Source organism: Rousettus aegyptiacus, unplaced genomic scaffold (assembly GCF_014176215.1).
Source record: "Rousettus aegyptiacus isolate mRouAeg1 unplaced genomic scaffold, mRouAeg1.p scaffold_m13_p_9, whole genome shotgun sequence".
Taxonomy (NCBI): Eukaryota; Metazoa; Chordata; class Mammalia; order Chiroptera; family Pteropodidae; genus Rousettus; species Rousettus aegyptiacus.
This window is the reverse complement of record NW_023416312.1, coordinates 58,762,708-58,782,547: the sequence shown is the minus strand read 5'-3', so window position 1 is coordinate 58,782,547 and position 19,840 is coordinate 58,762,708. Positions and strand designations below refer to the sequence as shown.

The following is a 19,840-nucleotide window of genomic DNA, read 5'->3' as shown; positions in this document are numbered from 1 at the left end:
AGAATGCATGTATTATAAAAACAAAAGGACCTAGTAAATCAGACAGTGTGTCCTGTTGTGGTAGCAACAAGCTTCTGTTTGAAAAAAATTGTCTTTAAGGGTGTTTGATACCTCAACAGCTAAGTCAGGATTGCACTTGACTTGTATTCACCAGGCGGAAATGAAGGAGCCAACTAAGCTATGGTATAGTTGGCACCTGGTTATATGAAGAAATAAATGATGGGCTTATATCAGGAAGTTGTAAGAATGTAATCATAGTATCTTAGTAGTATATTAGGAATTTCTGCCAAGATAAATGAACAGAAATGGATGATTATTGCACTCCATACTATATGTATAATCACCTGAGATTCTAAATACACATTAATACCTTTCCTGTTCATCCATTCACACCTTCTTTCAATAATAATTATTGAGTAACTTATGTGCCAGACAAAGGATACAACTCTAAGCCTTCATGGAGCTTACTGTTTAGAATACAATGGATAGTATCCCTTTGTAAAGTCAAAGGGCAGCGATCATGTTTCTTCTATATGTCACTGTATTAGTTTGCTAGGTCTGCTGTAACAAAATACCACAGACTGGGTGGCTTAAACAACAGAAATTTATTTTCTCACAGTTCTGAAAGGTAGACATTCAAGACCAAGATGTTGACAAGTTGATTTCTTCTGAGGCCTCTGTCCTTGGCTTGTAGGTGGCCATTTTCTCACTGTGTCTTCACATGATCTTTCCTCTGTATGTGCATCCCGATGTCTCTTTGTGTGTCCAAATTTTTTTCTTATGAGGACACCAGTCAGATTGGATTAGGGCCCACCCTAATAACCTCATTTGAACATAACTATCTCTTCAAAATATGGCCACATTCTGAGGTACTTGGGGTTAGGGCTTCAACATATGAGTTTTGGAGGGAGGATATAATTCAGCCCATAGCAGTCACCCAGTGTGAATAATCAGCTGTGGAACTTGTTAGTTTTGTCTGTGTAATAATACCGTTTTTTTCCCCTCTAGTACTACGAAGTATTCCTTTGACAGTCCCCAGTGAAACCCTGCCTTCTGTTTCACGAAGGTGGACACTGACGTGAGCTCACAGTCCACACCAATAGCCAAGGGCTCACAATGGCCATCATCACTTTCCATCCTCGGGAATTAAGGCAGGTGAGATTCACAGGATAATAAGGGGTAGCTTCTGAAGTAGCCCTTACTATTACTATGCTGCAGTTGGTTTTGGGGTGTTTCAGGGCAGATAGAAGAAACTACACATCCACAGAATATCTATGTGGGTCAGGCAGAGGGGTTAGGGTGAGGAGAAGGAGATGGCAAGGATACTCTTTAACCATGCTGCTGGCACAATCAGACCCCTGAGACTGAGGCAAGGTTACCAAGTTAATTATCATATGAGGACCCCTCAGTATTTTCACAAGAACTTTGCCCATGGAAGTTAGTAGATACTCTATTGAATCCAGAAACCAATTCAGTAGAGACTAGATTATAGTCATAACTTCATAACCCAAATAATAACTTTATATTTGTAACGTACTTAGAGCTTTTAAACATTCCCATATTAAAACGTTCCTGTACTTATGTGATTATCTCAACCAACTTATAAAGTAGGTGGGAGGAGGTGTGTTGTCATCCTCATTTCACAGATGGGCAAATGGAGGCATAGAAATGCCCAAGGTTAAAAAACCAGAAAATAGCCAAGCTGGGGCTTGACCTCAGGTCACTGATTCCTGGCCTTTTAACTCTATAGCTCCAACATAATTTATTGTGATATATCCTGTGTCATGCAAATGTTTAGGCTCTCTGTAGTGCTGCAAGAACTTTAAAATGTTCTGAACTCAAAGAAAGGATTTATTTACTATGCTCATTCTCTTCATAGCACTTTTATTTCTCCTGGCACGCATGTCCTCTGAAGTGGTGTTTGGGTGGGTGGTTGGGATGTTTGAAGTGGAGAAGTATGAAGGGAATTGAAAGGTTACTGCTTCTTCGTGACGGGGCAAAACCTTAGTTTAGCTCCAGTTTACAACAAGAACAATTCACACTTTCTCTAGAGAACTATTAAAGGGGCTCAGACCAGGCAAAGTGTGTGTCTGTTACACAGGATTTGTCAAAAGCCGTTAACCAAAGCAATGTCTCTTTTCTACTGAGATGTGAAAATAGCTTATGTTTTTGTCCTACATAACATTGCTTTATGTTGTTATTTATAATAGGATTTGAGAAATGTGCCCTCTTGTCTGAATACTGCAGGGCTGATAACTGTAGATCTAGGAGAGAAAATTTATCAGAGATGCATCTGCTTGACTCCCGATTTTGTGGTCTGGGCAAGAGGAACTCTGTTCAGGGGACTGTAAAGGAGTTTTTCACCAGAGGGCCAGGAGCATTCTGTGACTCGATCACTTTACTTCCAAGAAAAGTAAACCGGGGACAGCCAAACAGCAAGCAGAATACTGATGTCTTGCCATAATCTGGGTTGTAGATTGCTGAGGCAAGGCTGCTGATCACAGAGGGTCTGGGCTAAGTGGTACTGGCCCTCGTACACCAGCCAGGCCTGGGAACCCAGGCCAGATTGCAGATGAGAGTGTTTGCATGTACCTCCATCTCCTGAAAGGGGAACTCCTCCAGAGCTTTCATGGCCATGCTATGAAGGCTGTGTCTCCTAGCCGAGATGCTGGGGCATCCTCCTTCAGCCAACCACTGGAGATAGATGCTTTCTTCTTTTATTCTTTTCCAGCACCATGACCTGTTGCAGTCATCAGCAGTCCCTCTACCAGCTCCCGTTTGGGGAACCTCATATATTTGAAGATCTCCTGGGCTTGAAGATCTATATCTTTCTAGATGTCTTTTTTCCAGTTTAACACTGCTGGTGCAGAGATGCTGTATCAGACCATGGGGGATCTGAGTAGAGTGAACCCTAACACCATCCTCCTTGACATTTGCTGTGAAACTGGCAAGCGGCCACCCAGGGCACAATCTATATGCTGCTTAGCTCCCAAACCCTGTCCATCCAGCACCCAGGATCCTTGCAGCCAATGTGGGAAGGAGATGGTAGTGGTGTAGGTATAACCTCATTTATTTAAAGCCCTAAAATACCCTCCTGTTATTCTCTGTTACTTCCCCAAGTATGATTGGCCTCTCTCTGGCTCAGTATACCTCTCAGGTCCTTGGGATTGAGCTGGTGGAGCAGGCAGTAGAGAATGCCAGGTACACTGCTCACAGTCTGGAGAGAAATTAAGAGCTGCAGCTATTTCTGTGCTATGGAAAGGGTTGTGTGGGAAAGGGCATCTACTGTATCCATGACCTATGAAGAGAAAGGGAGGGTGTTCTAGAGTGGTCCGAGTTGGGTCCTGATAGTTTTCTGAAAGAGATCCCAATAGTGTATCTTTTTTTCTATCCAGAAGCAGAGGCTGAGGGAAGGAACAAGCCTAGCTGATAGGAAAGAAACTTGGCAAAACTTTGGATAATGTACAAGAGCCTTCTTGACATTAGATTCATGAGACATCATAGGATAATATAATGAGTTTCAAACTATTTTTAGCAACAGAACCTTTTCTTTGAACATAATCCTTTGCCAAACTGCAGTGTAGAAAGCTGATCCCCTTGTCCCTTCTATCTCACCTCCACACAGCTCTTGAGGCTCTGTGTGAAAACCTTCAGTGTAGGCAAAAGAGCACTTGAGTAAAAGTCAAGTTTCTCTTCTTGGTACAGGTACTTACGTGCTGTGTAAGTCACAAAGTTGTAAAATAACACTGTCTAGTTTCTCATGCTGAAAGACCTACTGAGATATTTCAAGAGAAAGCATGTTGGGAAAAATGAAGCAAGTCCAAAAGCATTTTTTTCATCATTATGCAAAGGTATGCTAGATCCAAAGGAAAATGGCAGAGCTCTGGCTCCTGTACATTTCTATAAAGCTGAAGCTCCTGTGCCCACTGTTGGGCTTGACTTTTGAGTTCTGTCAAAACTTAAATGGGCCTCTGTTCTGCAGGCATCACCAACTGAATTTCATGCTGGCTAAGCAGGGAAGATTTTGCCACAGCTGCTAAAGTCAAAGGGAGATGGACAGTTAATTGTTGCTGTGGTGAACCCAGCCCGGGCAGGACTGTGTAAGGATGAATAGCCTTCCAGCTACAGAACTAGTTGGGTGTTCCTATGATGTCTACCAGCTTTAGTCCCTCATTCCTACACCATGCAAAGGGTGCTCCCAGTGGGTTGTCTCTGAACCTGCTTCTCCTCTGTTCCTCACCAATCCTAGGTGCTGGCCAGTTTGGAGTTTGCGATAACCTGGACCATGTTAGTTTAATTATATCAATAGCATTGTATTTCTTCCTTCAGATTACCAGGTGGTTCAGGCCATTCGAAACAGCAGGGCCATCCACACACTAGTGTTTGTTTCCTGTAAGCCCCATGGTGAAAACACAAGGAACATCACTGCGTGAGTCTTGACCTCTTTTTTAAATTATTTTTTTCCCTGATAATCAAAGTAATCCACACTTATTGTGCAGACTTTGGAAAATGCAGAGAAATGTAAAGAAACAGGAAAAAAGGCATTATACTGCTACCAAGATCAACTATAGGGCTGGGTCTCAGATGAGGCAAGTAAAGCAACTCACTTCGGATATAAAATTTAAGGGATGCTCTAAATCTTAGTAATCAAGATATATTTTTATGCAGTATTTTCAGAAATCAAAATTAGTATGAAAATCCATGATAAACAAAATAGTAATATTTTTAGAAAGATGAGATCTACTCTTGTACTTGGTAAACCCTGCTTTATTCACCTTACCCTAATCCTGGCCCTGGTTCCAATAAAATTTTATTTATAAAAGTAGGAAGCCAGCCTGTAATTTTCCAATTTGAGTTTCCAAAATATTGCATCAAAATGTTATTCATCTTGATTATTGAGTTTTTTGGCACCCACTTAAATTTTCCACCCAAGGTGAATGCTTCTTGCTTCACTTCAGTTCTAGTCTTGGTCAGTTATTTTGATTTTTGAAATGTTGTTTTCTTCTTGTAGTACCTCTCTCTCTCATCTTCCTCTTATTCTTTTTATATAAGTAATACAATTTATTTGTAATAGTCAAACCACATAGGTGGATATAAAGTATAGATGATATGCCTAGATAAAGCAAGTGAGATTTAAAAGTAAATGACTTGAGCTTTCAAGTCAACAAGCTAGAAAAAGAACGATAAATCTAAAGGAAACTTAAGGAAGAAATTAGTAGCATTAAAAAAATCCAGACAACTATGAACAAAGCAAAAAGCCTGTAGAATTGACAAATGAACAAGAAGGTGTTATTGGAAGAAAATAAAATAGATAAATAAACCTAATCAAGAATAGAAAGGAATAGAATGAAAAAAATATGAAGTCTTAAATGAGAAAAAGGGCATAACTACAAATGTGAAGAAAATATTTTATTTATTTAATTTTATTGGGGTGACATTGGTTAATAAAATCATATAGTTTTCAAGTATACAATTCAATAATACATCATATCTATATTACATTGTGTGTTCACCACCCAAAGTTAAATTTCCTTTCGTCACTAAATATTTGACCCTTTACCCTTATCTACTTCCCCCTCTTCCCTCTTGTAACCACTAAACTGTTGTCAGTGTCCATGAGTCTGTTTGTTACTTTCAGTATGGTTCTCAACTTTTTCTGTCTGACTTGTTTTAAAAATGGTAAGGAAGTACACTGTACACCTCCCTTGCAAAACATTCAAAGACCTAGATGAGCGATTTTCTAGGAAAATGCAAATGGCTAATATTAATTCCCAAAGATATAGTAAACCTAAATAGAGCAGTAACCACAGAAAAAAATTGAGAGTTGTCAAAGAGCTTCTTCTACCCAAAATAATAGTGTGAGGCCCATTTGTTTTCAGAATCTTACTTTCTTGTCTATTCTTGCATATTTACTCTTCCATTTGTACTTTATTTTATTTTTATTATACTGTTTAAAAATGTTTTTGAATATATGATAATGGTGGCACCTCAAATCAGTGGGAAAAGATGGACTATTCAATAAATGGTTGTGGACAACTCATTAGCTATGGTGAAAAAAAAAGTTGGATCTGTATCTCACACTGTATGCCAGGATATATTATAAAGGAGTCAGAGACTTAAACATAAAAAAGAAAACCATACATGTACCCTAGGAAATCATAGAATTTCTGTATAATCTTAGAGAGTGAAAGCCCTTTTTAACTATGAAAATTCAGAAGCCATATAATAAAAAAAGATTGTTAAATTTGGTTATATAAAAAATAACTTCTCCCTTCATTACACTGTGCACAGAAGTGAACTCAGAATGGATCATAGAACTAAATGTAAGAGCTTAAAATATAGGAGTAAATCAGTTTCACCTTGAGTTAGGCAAAGATTTCTTAGATATGACAACAACAACAACAAATAAAAACAAATAAATAAATAATGTGTGTAATTGGACATCATCAAAGTTTAAAAATGTTTTTGTGCTCAAATGATACCATCAAGAATGTGAAAAGACAAAATGGGAGAAAATAATTACAAATTATTTATCTGATAAGAGACCAGTATCCGGAAGCCAGGTACAAAAGGCCATAAAGGCCATATATTTTATGATTCCATTCATAGGAAATGTCCAGAGTAGGAAAATCTCTAGAGACAGAAAGTAGATTTGTGGTTACCTAGGGCTGAGAATGGGGGGTTGGGGAGAAATGAGGTATATAATATCTTCTTAAGTTAGTGAAAAATATTTCAAGTTTGATTGCTATGAATGATGCACAACTCTGTGAATATACTAAAAACCAATGAACTATATCAAGGGGTGAGCTGTATGATATGTGACATCTATTTCAATAAAACAGTTTAAAAAAATCAATAACTTGCTTGATAAAAAGCACTAAAAGCAAAGACAGGAGACAACATAAAAACAGGAAAAAAATGTTCAGTTCATATCACAAATCCTTTTTTCCTTAACTTATAACAGACTCCTGGAAATCAATAAGAAAAAGAACAACAGCCCAAAAAAATGAATAGAAGAGATGAAAAGAAAATATAAATATGTTTATGAACCATGAATGGATGCTCAGTCTATTCCACTATAATGAAAATACCATTTAAAAGTACCCTGAGTTACCACTTTATACATGTCAGATTGGCAAAAGTTCAAAATTTGATAATGCACCATTAGCAATACTAAAGAGAAACATGAATTCTAAAAATTCATTGCTTAGAGCGTAAATTGGTACTATCCCTATGGAGGGAAATTTAACAAAACAGATTAAAATGATAAATCTTTATATACCCTTTGACTCAGTAATTCCATTCCTGAGGCTTTATCCTACGAATAGACTGACACACATGTAAAATAACATATATTCAAAGTTATTCATCGCAATATTATAAGAGTAAACAGTGAAATCTCCTAAAAGTCCATCAGTGGAGAACTGGTTAGATCAACTATGCTGCATCCATACAATGGAATAATGTGCTGCTATCAAAAAGAGTGAAGATAGTCTGTCTGTACTGATACGGAACTATCTCTAAGGTATATTATTTTTTAATAATGGCTTTATTGAGATGTAATTCACATATCACAAATTCATCCATTTAAAGTGTATAGTTCAATGGTTTTTGGTATGTTTGCAGACTTGTGTAGCCATCACCCCATTTGATTCCAGAACTTTTTCATCACTTCGAAAAGAAACTGCACCACTCACCAGTTACTCTCCAATTTTCTCCAACCTCTTGGCCCTACACAACCGCTAATCTGCTTTCTGTCTCTATGGATTTACCTATTATGACTATTTCATACAAATGAAATTATAAAATATGTGATTCTTTGCATTTGGCTTCTTTCAGAGAGCATGCTGTTTGCAAGGTTCATCCATGTTGTAGCACATATCCGTACTTCATTCCTCTTATGGATGAGTAACATTCCGTTATATGGATATAGCACATTTTATTTATTCACTTATCAGTTGATGGATATGTGGGTTGTTTTTGCCTTTTGGCTCTTATGAATAATACTGCTTTGAACATTTGTTTGCAAGCTTTTCATTTCATGTGTTTTCATTTTTCTTGGGTGGAATTGCTGGATCGAATGATAACTCTATGTTAACCCTTTGAGGAACTGCCAGACTTTTTTCCAAAGCTACTGTCCCATTTTACATTCCCACTAGCACTGTACGAGGGTTCCAATTCCTACACATCCTCACCAACTCTTGTTATTTTCTGTCTTTTTTATTATATCCATCCTAGTGGGTGAGAAGTAGTATCTCTTTGTGGTTTTCATTTGCATTTCCCTTGTTTTAATTTTCATATGCTTATTGGCCATTTGTATATCTTTGGAGAAATGTCTCTTCCAATCCTTTGCCCATTTTTTAATTGGGTTGTCTCTTTAGTATTGAGTTTTAAGATTTATTTGTATTTTCTAGATATAAATCTCTTATCAGATACATAGTTTGCAAAAACTTTCTTCCATTCTGTGGGTTCTCTGGGCACTTTCTTAATGGTGTCCTTTGAACCCTGAATACTTAATTTTGAATATGTCCAGATTGTATTTTCTTTAATGGCTTGCAATTTTGGTTCTAAGGTATGTTATTAAGTAGAAATAGCAAGATGTACAGAATTATTTATATAATAGAAACTAGCTTTGTAAAAAGGGACAAAGAACAAGGGGCAGAATATAGATTTGTATTTGGTTGCATACATACAGAGAAACTGGTAAGTTATATAAGAAACTGATAATTGTTATCTACTGTAGGGGAGAACTGCTGAGATGGGAGTTATGGAAAGGAGACTTCACCACATACCTTTTCATGTTTTATTTTTGGATAAAATGAAAATATTCATTGTGAAAAGCAAGTTTTAAAATGCAATGATTAAGAGTTAAGCTAAGATTCTGCTAATGCTCATGCTGAGTAAAACAATAAATGTGGTCTTACAAAAACAAGAAATATTTATTTTGAAAAAAACAGTATATGCATATGGTAGAAAAAAAATCAAACAATACAAAAGAGTCTGCAGTGAAAAATTGGTCTCTTTTTTACTCCTGACCCCTAGTCCTTCAGATGTCACTACTCTTACCAATTTCTTTTATGGCCTATCAAAGATATTCTGTGACTATATGCATGTACATATGTACATGTATATGTACCTACCATCCCTCTCTCTCTCTTTTTTTTTAACAAATAGAAACAGACTATAAACACTGTTCTGCACCCTGCTTTTCACTTAACAATAGATTTTGGAGAGGAGATTTTTCCACAATAATGTAGAATCTGCATCAAGACTTATAAACCTATTTCATTTTTTAAACAGGCTATATATAGTTTTAACTTATATTTGCACGTTAATTAACTGGTCCCTTGCTAATGAATTTTAAGGTTGTTTCTACTCTGGTTACCACAGTGTTACAACGAATATCCTTGTATATATACCTTTGCATATATGTGCACAGTGTATGTATATGTGATGAATAAGTATATGTGATTGTGTGTGTGTGTGTATGTGTATATATATGTGTGTGTGTGTGTGTATTAGATAAATCCCCGATGTGGAATCACTGGGTTAAAGGATATATGGTTTTAACATTTTCATGTGATTTCTAACAGAGCTCTAGAATAAACTTACCAAAAATGCCCTTTTGTGATTATAATTGAAAATGCATTGAATTTATTAATTAATTAAGGAAGACTGGAACCCTTTACAGTATTGTTTCTGTCTGAGTATATGGTATATCTTTTCAGTTACTGTAGATGTGTATAATTCTCTAAAGCTATATGACAATTTTTTTCCAATATAGATCTTTGTTATTAAGGTTAATACAAGATATTGTAAAGTTTTTATTGCTATTATGAATGGGACATTTTTTATGACATTTTCTAACTGGTTATTGCCAATTTTATGTCCAGCTACCTTACTCTTTTATTAGTTTTTTTTTCATTTTTCAGTTGGTTCTTTTGCATTTTCTTGGTATAAAGATTTTATACCATAAAAATCACCATATGAAAACAGTTTTGTTTCTTTCCTTCCAATACTTTTTGCTTATTACATTGGATAAGAAAATATTCCATCATAAGAATAATCGTGAAAATATTGTCTTGTTCCCGACTTTTATTTTTTTTAAATCAATAGGCTTTATTTTTAGAACTGTCTTAAATTTTCAGAAAAACTAAGCAGAAAGTACAGAGTTCATGTATATTCTCCCCACTCTGCACTTACTTGCCCCATTTTGATATCTTGCAGTGGTGTTGTACATTTGATAAAATTATGTAAACTAATATTGATACATTATTGTTAACTAAAGTCAAAAATTTATTGTTTACTTTTATAAATTAATTGGGATAACACTGGTTCATAACATAAAAGCAATGAATGAACAAAACAAACTTGTTCCTTTTTTCAATGGGACAGTGCTAAACTATGGAGGGTTAGCTGAGGAAATAACTCTTCTGCTCTGTTCGTTTGAGTGTAAATTGCTACAGATTTTTTTTAGAATAGTTTAGTGGTACATATCTCAGGTCCTTAAGAAACACAGGCCCTTCAACTCATCATTTCCGCTAAATAACTAAAAATGTGTGCAAAGATATAGCTATAAGAAGATTCATGGAGGGACTTTTTCGAAATAGACGAAAGTTAGAAACAGCTTAAATTTCCAATAGCAAGGAATTAGATAACTAAACTGTGTTCAATTTACTTAAGGAACTACCATATAGACAATAAAAGTGAGGTAGCTTTATATATAATATAGTGGAGAGATGCTCGCGATATATTATTAACTGAAGAAACTTGTCATAAAGCAGTATGTACAGTGTATATATACAGTGTGACTCCATTTTAAGAAATCAATTTAATTATACAATTTAAATATATATATATATATATATATATATATATATATATATATATATATATATATATATATATCTCTTTGGAAATATACATTCTGAAAAGTTAGCAGTGGTTATCCTCTGAATGGTGAGTTTCTAGTTGAATTGTTTTCATTTTTGCTTGACTGCCTTTGAAATAAGGGGAAAATTAATCTTCTTTGAAATTTTTTAATAGAATAATTCAATGCAGTAGTTTTTATTAATTTGTGCTAATCATACAGAAAAGTATATGACCTGGGCTTTGTGCTAATCATACAGAAAAGTATATGACCTGGGCTTCTCGCTCTATTCATCACTGAACCCCTACTGTGTGTCACACACTGGGAATACAGAGATGAATAATAAGTATATTTTGCCTCATTTCTACCCTCCAAAAGATTATACTCCACTGAGGAAGGTGCTTTAAAAGAACAGGTAGTTAACATTAAATACGATAAATGCTGTTACAGAGAGAAACATGGGGCTGCAAGAACAGGGAATAAGGGCTTGAAGTTTAAGAAATTGTGTGGCTGGAAGGTCTCGGTTTCTAGGACCTGGTATGATATATTTCTACAGGTTGTATTGTCCTCCAAACTCTCCTAGGAAGCCCCTCGGTGAGCCTTTCCTCCTGAGACAAACTTTGCCTGTGCATATATTCCCCCACAGCCCAAGCTGTGTGCTGGAGCTCCTCTTAACTCGATAAGCAGCCCTCTACAAGATGGCAGGCTCTTTGTTAAGCCTGAAGTTTCAGCAACCTTCTAGGTTTGGCTTGTTGCTACATTGCAGACCATGAGATCATTCTTGGGAAACCACTCTTTGGATTGCGAGCAGGAAGAATATAGCAGGCCTCCTATCTGAGGTGGATTTATAACCCTAGTTTTTAGGTTCCCTTGCTTTCATCTATATTTGTCTGGTTGCGACCACTCCTTGGTCCTGGATGTGGACTGTTCCTTCCTCTTGTTGTCAGCCTGTCATGGCTCCTTTGGTCCTAGTTTATAGGCTTGTCTCTGTCTAACTCTGCCTGTGGTGTGGTGACAACTGAGCTTTTCTCAGCAGCTGGTAATAAGTTCACAGTGACTCAGGTCTCTGTGTTTGTCCAGAGATTTTATTAGATATGTTCTGCTTTCATGAGGTAGCCAAGGATTAGAACTAGAAACAAGTCTAGCTTTTTTTAAAAAGTGGAGTAAACTATGGAGTGATTGCAGGGTGACTGCGTGAACTCAGTAGACCTTCATTCCTTTGGGTTTTCTCAGATTTCTGGCTTCTAGAATACCCTTTAAAAATGCAGTTATTCCTAAGAGTGATAGCACCAATTAGCTCGCACCTGTGGAGGGAGAATTGGTTGTAGTAGAGACCCTATGGGAAAGGAGATATTCAAAGAAGAGACTGAATACCTATAATTGTGCTGTGTAGTATGGAGGCAGAAAGCTTCAGTATCCACTAATGATCCAGTATATCCTGTAATAAACTGGCTATTGAAACTGATATTCTCAAGTCCATGATTTCTTCAACTCCGGAATTGTTCTTGGATACTTACCCAACAAGTTAGATTAGGTTTTGAATTTTTAACAGCCTAGGGACGTGCAACTTAGCAAGCATTGTCTGATTGACAACGATATCAGGTCGACTAGTATTTTTAACTCTTATCAATCCTCAATACCTCTAGAGAAGGCCCCATCTCAGAAAAATATGTCTATTAAAGCTACTATGTAAATATCCATTTAAAAATACCAGGAGATAATCTAAAAATGATAAGTGTTGATTTATGGTAGCCATGTACGTTTTATTTACATTTCCCTACATTTCATTTTATGTAATGGGGTTATATTAAAACTTTAAAAAAATTTAAATGTTAAGTGACTTTTATTTTCTCCTCCTTTATTCCCCATATCTGTAAATGTTAATCCCTTGTATTACTTACCAAAGCTGGAAACAGAGTTATCTTTCTTATTCTTGTATCCAGCTGCCTACAAGGTAGATTCCACCTGGATATATTCTAGGTACTTCAAACGCATCATATCTCATGTCGAATGCTTCACATCTTTCTCCGAAACCTGTTCTTGCTCCTATATTCCCAATCTTGATGAATATACCAATCAATCACCCAAGGTAAAAGCCTGGGGATACTGAGTCCCTCTTCTCTACCCCTCCCCCATCCAGTGTGTCACTGAGTCCCAATCTCTGCAGGTTACCATCATCTCTCACTGAATTATTACTGAAAGGGCCATCTTCCCAATTGCTGCTGCATCTCCTCTTGTCTCCATCCATTTTGTTCTCTATAGCCAGAGTATTTTCTAAAATGCTAAACTACTGGTCATCTGTATTTCCTCTTTGGAGAAATACCTGTTTAGGTCTTCTGCCAATTTTTTAATTGGATTGCTTGTGTTTAGTTGTTGTTGTTGAGTTTTATGAGTTCTTTATGTATTTTGTATACTCACCTCTTATCAGATGTATCATAAGCAAATATCTTCTCCCATTCAGTTGGTTGTCTTTTTGTTCTTAATGCAGCCTCAAACCCTCCCATAAGCTGGGCAACCTCATTTCCATATACACATTGAATTCCTTTCCCTGAAAAAGACAATTTTTTTTCCATTCTGGTCCTTTTCACGTTTGGCTTCCTCGGCATCTAATGTGCTTTTCTTACCTCTTTTGGCTAACTCTACTCATCTTTCTGTTTTTAACTTAGTTATTCCCCAAGGAATAGCTACAGAATAAATGTTGGATTGCCTGTAGATAATCAACTTCCTGATAATTTTGTTAGCATTATATCTTGTAAGTCAGATAGTTTTAGAATCATGCTTCCGTAATTTATTTTGGCTGTCAACAGTGACATTTTAATGTGCATGTTTCCATTTGAATTAGTAAACTATTAGTTGATACAGATAAGCCTTGTAAGTATTCCTTGCTTTTCTCTATTTTAAAAATGACACAACACACTTAGAAACTCATTCAAAATCCAAACAGTATTAAATCACTCTTTTAGGTTGTCAGAAAACTTGTATATCAAATTATAATGTTGTCCACCTGAAACTTACATAATGGTGTAAACCAATGTTACCGCAATTAAAAAAAAAAGGCAATTTACTATAAAAAAAAAAAGAAAATCTCACTTTGGACTAATTTGAATGCTATATGGCAATGTATGTTATATGTCTTTATTCTCAGTTTTCAAACAATGAACACCAGTGGATCCACCACCAAAGTTCAACAAATGGTAACATTTTGCCATATTTGCTTTATTTATGTGTGTATCTATTCTTTGATAAACCATTTGAAAGTAAGTTCTAGACCAGCAGTTCCCAACCTTTTTGGCATCAGGGACTGGTGCTCCTATGAGAATCTAATGCCTGATGCTCCAAGGTGGAGCTGAAGCAATGGTGATGCTAGCGCTGGGGAGCGGCTGCAAATACAGATGAAGCTTCGCTCGCCCACCCACTGCTCACCTCCTGCTGTGCAGCCCCCTGACCTAGATATCATGGCACTTCACCTTTAAATACCACAGCATACATCTTCTAAGTATAAGGACATTTTTCTACATAACCATAATACCATAAACCCGGTTAAAAATTAAATAACAGTACCTCACTGATCTTCACGAGTATTATTTAATATCTAGTCTTGTGCTTCCTGCCTGAAGTGTGGTCTGCAGACTGCTCGATGGTTCACAGGGTGATAGGGAGCTTGCATCAGTGTGTATCAGTGTGCTACATCCTTCTTTGAGAAAGTCTTACTACCACAGAAATGTTAGGCGAATTAAATGGTGTGCTTAGTGACAAAGTTCATTTACATCTATGGGTTGGCTGAGTAGCCCTGCTCTATATTCAGATTTCCCCAGCTGTCCCTTACGTGTCTTTTATGGTTAGTTCACATGCTGCATTTGGGTGTGGTATCTCTTTAGTCCTTTATTTGTTTATTCATTTCTTTACTCTTTACTTATAGTTGACATTAATTAGTTTCAGGTGTACAACATAATGATTAGATATTTATATACCTTATGAAGTGATCACCCCGATTAGTCTAACACTCACCTGGCACCACACACAGTATTACAATATTACTGACTATGTTTGTGTGCTGTACTTTGCATCCCCATGACTAATTTTATAACTGGCAGTTTGTAGTAATATTTCTTATTTAAATTCAGGATTTTACATTCACTTTAGTCATTTGCTTTGTAATGCTCAAATTTTCTCCACTTTGGCCAGTTGGAGACCCTTCAGGCTGGCTGTCATGTCCATTTGACAGACCTCCACAAGTCTTTGAGCACTTCCTTAGATTCTGGCATAAGATTCCTAGGCTTCCCCTTATATTTCTGTGTTCCAGTCCTAGAGTTGGAACCAAGGAGCCCTGGTTCCTTTTAATGGAGAATGGTATTTAAAAACTGAGATCCAGTTGCTTGATGTTAGGTGCAAAATCTAATAGTGCCATATTCAAGTCTGTGAGCTGTAAAACTAGTACAGTGACCAACTGTCCCGGTTTACTCTGAACCTGGGACTCTGCTAAAACCGGGAGTATCCTAGGCAAACCTGGAAAAAAGCTGGTCACCCTAAATTAGTCACATTGCTAATATATAGTGATGATTAAGGAAGAACAGTAGAAATTGGGGCTGGGACGTGTGGACCAGTAGTAGCCGAAGTAGCTGTAAATTCCCAGATTTAAGGGTTTGCTGTGAAATACCTAGTTCTAGGGCAGGGGGACCTTTTAAAAGAGGTTTCTGGGTGTCATCCCCTTAGAGATTTTGATTTAATTCATTTTGGGTGTGGCCCTAGCATCACTATTTTGAAAGCTCCCCATATAACTCAAATGTTCAGGTAAGGACGAGAGCACATGTCTCCAAATCCACTGTTAGGCTTGGTGAGTAAAAGTGCACATTCAATTACAGATTAAAAACTAACTTAGTTGGGTAATACTTCAAAAACAGGCATACCCTGTTTTATTGTGCCTTGATTTATTGTGCTTCACATGTTGTGTTTTTTACAAATCGGAGGCAAAACCCTCTACCAGCAAATAGATTATGACTTGCTTTATAGCGGTGATCTGAAACTGAACCTTCAATATCTCAAAGTGTGCCTGTAGCTTGCTTTTCTGCTTCCTCCTTGTGTAGACTCACCCTGGATCTCTGAACACTGGTTTGCAGTCCTTTGCAAAGGTTTTCATCTTTTTAAAGCATTCTCTTTCCCATTCTTTCTGGTTATTTTGGTGGGTGTGGTAGAGAGTGGAGCTTACCATCAGTTACTAGTAATCTTAGCTAAACCTTAAAATCAACCCTCTGTCACAACAAGAGAAAAGTGAAGTCATTTTAATATTAAAACAATAGAGTCGTTTTCAGGGTTTGTCCTAGGCTTGCTTCCTACTTGTCTTTCAGAACTCACTTCTCATTAAGTTCATCTTAAAGTTGTTGGACTTCTGAGTACAATTTTTGCTATTGCCTTTATTGCATGTTTGGAGTTTTCACCTCTGTGGTTGCCAGTCTTGCTGCACATTGGACTTGCCTGGGAGCTTTTTTAAAAAAAATCCTGGTTCCTAGGGCTTGTGCCCTACCCCCTGGTATTCTGATTTAATTGTCCAAGCATCTGTTTTTTTGTTTTTTGGGTTTTTTTTGTTTTTATTTTTTAAGATTCCAAGGTGATCCTAATGTGAAGCCAGGGTTATGATCCTCCAATTAAGGCTGTGTTTCCCCATACGTGTCTGCACATTAAAATACCCTGGGGATCTTTTAAACCTTCCAAAACCCAGGCCACACCCAAGGCCAATTAAATCATCACAATTACTGGGAGTGGGATGCAGAAGTTTGTAATTCTGAAGTTTCCCTAGTGATTCTAATGTGCACCCAGTGTTGTGAACCACAGGGTTAGGGTATTTGATTATTTTGGAGTTGGAAGGGAGAAGAGAATGATTGTCGTTCTGGGATTTAAGTCTTTCAATCCTTCACCTTCAAAATCACATTGCCAATTTATATTTACAGGGTCATCACTGTCATTTTTCTAAGAAATTTCAAAATGACATGCCCATAAAGTAGATATGAACCAGTTGAAGCTCCCTTACAGCTCACCAATTAATGCAAATGCAAAAGGATAATTGAAATGGAATATAATTATTATGTCCCAGACTTGAGTGTTTTCCATCAGCTGATTCGATTGCATCATATGTATTTCTATGTGATATTTCCCATTGTTTCTCCTTAAAGGAGTGACAATGCTGACATCTAACCAGAGCCTCACTGTGGAGGGACATATCAACATCCTCAAGTCCATTTCTAACAGTTAGGGATCCTCAGGGTAGGTGGAGGGGAGAGTTCTTTTCTTTGAGGAGCTAAAAAGGAATTTAAATATTTAAAGGTGTTGACATTCACTGCTTGCTTTTATCAGTCGATCACCTTTACTTTATAACCAAACTAAGGAATACCTGAGAAAAAGAGAGGGCTGTATTGTACTTAGCTGTTTACTATCTCTCTTGTCCAATTAGACTATAAGGTTTGAGGGGATAGGAGGTATAGCCTGCTCAGTGTTTGTCTCTGCCTAGCACACAGCCCAGTATCTGCAGTGTGGCAGGTGCTCAGAATGGCAATATAGCATACTGACCAAGAAGACCAGCTTTGGAATCAGGCTGACCTGGACTTGAATCCTGGCTCCTTTACTTACATGCTATGTGACCTAGGGCAAGTTACCTCTCCAACCCTCTGTTCCTTGCCTCTCTCCCTATAAAACGGTAATAATAGTGCTTACCTCATGGGATTATGACCCATTCAGCGAAACAATATATGTATAGCACTTTGCAAATTGCCTGGCACATAGTTGGCATCTGATAAATAGGAGTTATTCTTAATAATTCAATTATTATTAAGGACTAAATGGATGTGTTAACTTGCTTTTCCTTCCCTCTCATGAGATTAAGAAGCAAAAAGAACCTAATCAAGTTGATTTCTGTAGGATTACAATACTTAATCTCATGCAAACAAAACCAAACACACATTGGAAAGACTCCCTTCCCTGTTGATGTAGGTGTTTCTCAGCATTTATGTTATAGTCAAATATTACATTTTCTAGTGAAAAGTTTAAATATAGCTTGAAGAAAAATGAAGCATGGAAAACAGATAAAGCCATCCCTCTCATTTTGCCACCCTCATAAAATTGGTTGCTAAAATAGCTCACTTGTCCAATCCCTTTGTACTACTGTGAGATGTGCTAATGTAAGACATGTTTTCTGAAAGTAACTGTGATGAGGTGTCATGAAAGAAAGGCTTTGGTACAGAAGTGATGGAGTTCCCTTTCGAGTAGCATAGTTCAGGACTATAAATTGCCCAGAACATCTATTGGTTTACCCTTTTCATCTCCTAAAAGGAAACTCGGTTCTAGGGGTGAGATTTTTTTTGAAAGCTAAGCATGCTATAAATGCTGCCTGGGATCCTGAATTAGATTCTGAACAGTAAAAGAACACTAGTGGAAAAACTGGTAAAATCTCAGTGAAGTCTGTGGTTTAGTAAATAGTGTTGTGCTAATGTTACTGTCATAATTTTGATCTACGTACCAGAGTAACATGCAGAGTCAATGTTAGTGGAAGCTGGGTCAAGGGTATGTGGGAACTCTGTGCTATATTTACAACTCTTCTGTAAATCTAAAGTTATTTCAAAATATAAAGTTAAAAACAACTAAACATAACCTATTAAAAACTAAACATACCAATTGAAAGCTAATTCTAGAAAAAATAAGTCTGAGCAGGTATTGAGGCCAGGACACCAGTGAGAGAATTGTGTTCATGCAATTGCCCAGACATATGCTAGGTGTTTGACTGACAGTAAGCACTATCATTGACAAGGTAACAAGGGAGAGGAGTAGCATGTGGCAATTCTTTTACAAAAAAGAATTTCCGACAGCCTATCAAAAAGCAGTTTCTTTCTCTCTGTATAAGCTAGCCTAGTTGAAAACAGCAACCTGATTTTAAAGAAGTCCGGATATATACATTTTATTAACTCCCATTTTCGAAGTTTGGTTGGCTGAGTGTTTGAAAGGAATTTCTCATTGTAGTGCTAAATATGAAATGGTAATTTGTGCCCTGGGTGTGAGAAAGATCCAGCCCATTTTAAAGTGACAGCCACCTTAGTATTCAGTTCTTCTCTATTCCCAGAATCAAGTGATCTACAGAGGTAACTCCTGTGTCAGTTAAAAGGTAGGCGTCTCAGGAACCTGTGTGACCAGTAAGACAATGAAAAATAATTGTTATTACAGAAGGTGTTGATGGAGGGGGAGTGGAACCTGAAAAAGGACTCTAGCACTCTTCATTCTCTTAGGTTCTTTAGGGATGAGCCTTTCTATGTATATTTTCCATAGCTGTGATCAGCATGTGTATGTGCTGTTTCCTACTTTCCTGTTTTCACTTAATATTATTTCACATTCTAGCTCCCACCTGCACAGTGCACATAGTTGTCATATTTAATGGTGGTGTAAAATTCCATTGTATCAAATAGCACAATAGTTGTTAAGACTGGACTCATTTTTATGAGCAGATATTAAAGGCCTGCTTTCTCTTAGCACCCGAGGTCTATTTTAGTTCTGGAAGTGGCAACTAGCAGGAGTGTGGGATTGCATGAGATTCCTTGAGTCATCATCATACAGCACAATTTGAGTGCTTTGTTAATATTGCTCTACCCACCACCCAACAGTCAAGCCTCCAGGGATCCCTGGACCCGAGCCAGGCACCTAGTGGGCACATGGGTAGAAGTGCAAGCCCTCTGACCCCCACGACCCTCAGCTGATACTGTCTCTGTGCCAACAGTGGTAAATTCCTGCTGCTTTCTCTCTTATATGGGATAATAACTCCACCTGTCTTCCCGCAGAGATTAATATGAAAGAAAAGGCAAGGAGAGTGGAGGGATGGATTATTATAACTAAAGGAGTAAGGTATAGGTCGGGGGTGCCATGGCTATAGTGCTTTTAAGTGCACCTGTGAAAATGATGTGGGATGAGGGGATGATTTCAAGGTTTGGAAAGCTG

General features: G+C 37.2%; 1 protein-coding gene across 1 annotated transcript in view; it reads left to right on the top strand.

The window, feature by feature from the left end:
* Positions 1 to 13,197, top strand: part of TRMT2B (tRNA methyltransferase 2 homolog B) — a 35,589-nt gene extending 22,392 nt beyond the window's left edge. Inside the window, 9 exon segments of the mRNA XM_036226549.1 lie at positions 1,009 to 1,155; positions 2,186 to 2,385; positions 2,387 to 2,413; positions 2,732 to 2,837; positions 2,839 to 2,951; positions 3,121 to 3,208; positions 3,983 to 4,100; positions 4,330 to 4,429; positions 11,427 to 13,197. Of these exon segments, the coding sequence (XP_036082442.1) occupies positions 1,009 to 1,155; positions 2,186 to 2,385; positions 2,387 to 2,413; positions 2,732 to 2,837; positions 2,839 to 2,951; positions 3,121 to 3,208; positions 3,983 to 4,100; positions 4,330 to 4,429; positions 11,427 to 11,553 (1,026 nt within the window). The 3' untranslated portion in view covers positions 11,554 to 13,197.
* The last annotated feature ends 6,643 nt before the right edge of the window (positions 13,198 to 19,840 follow it).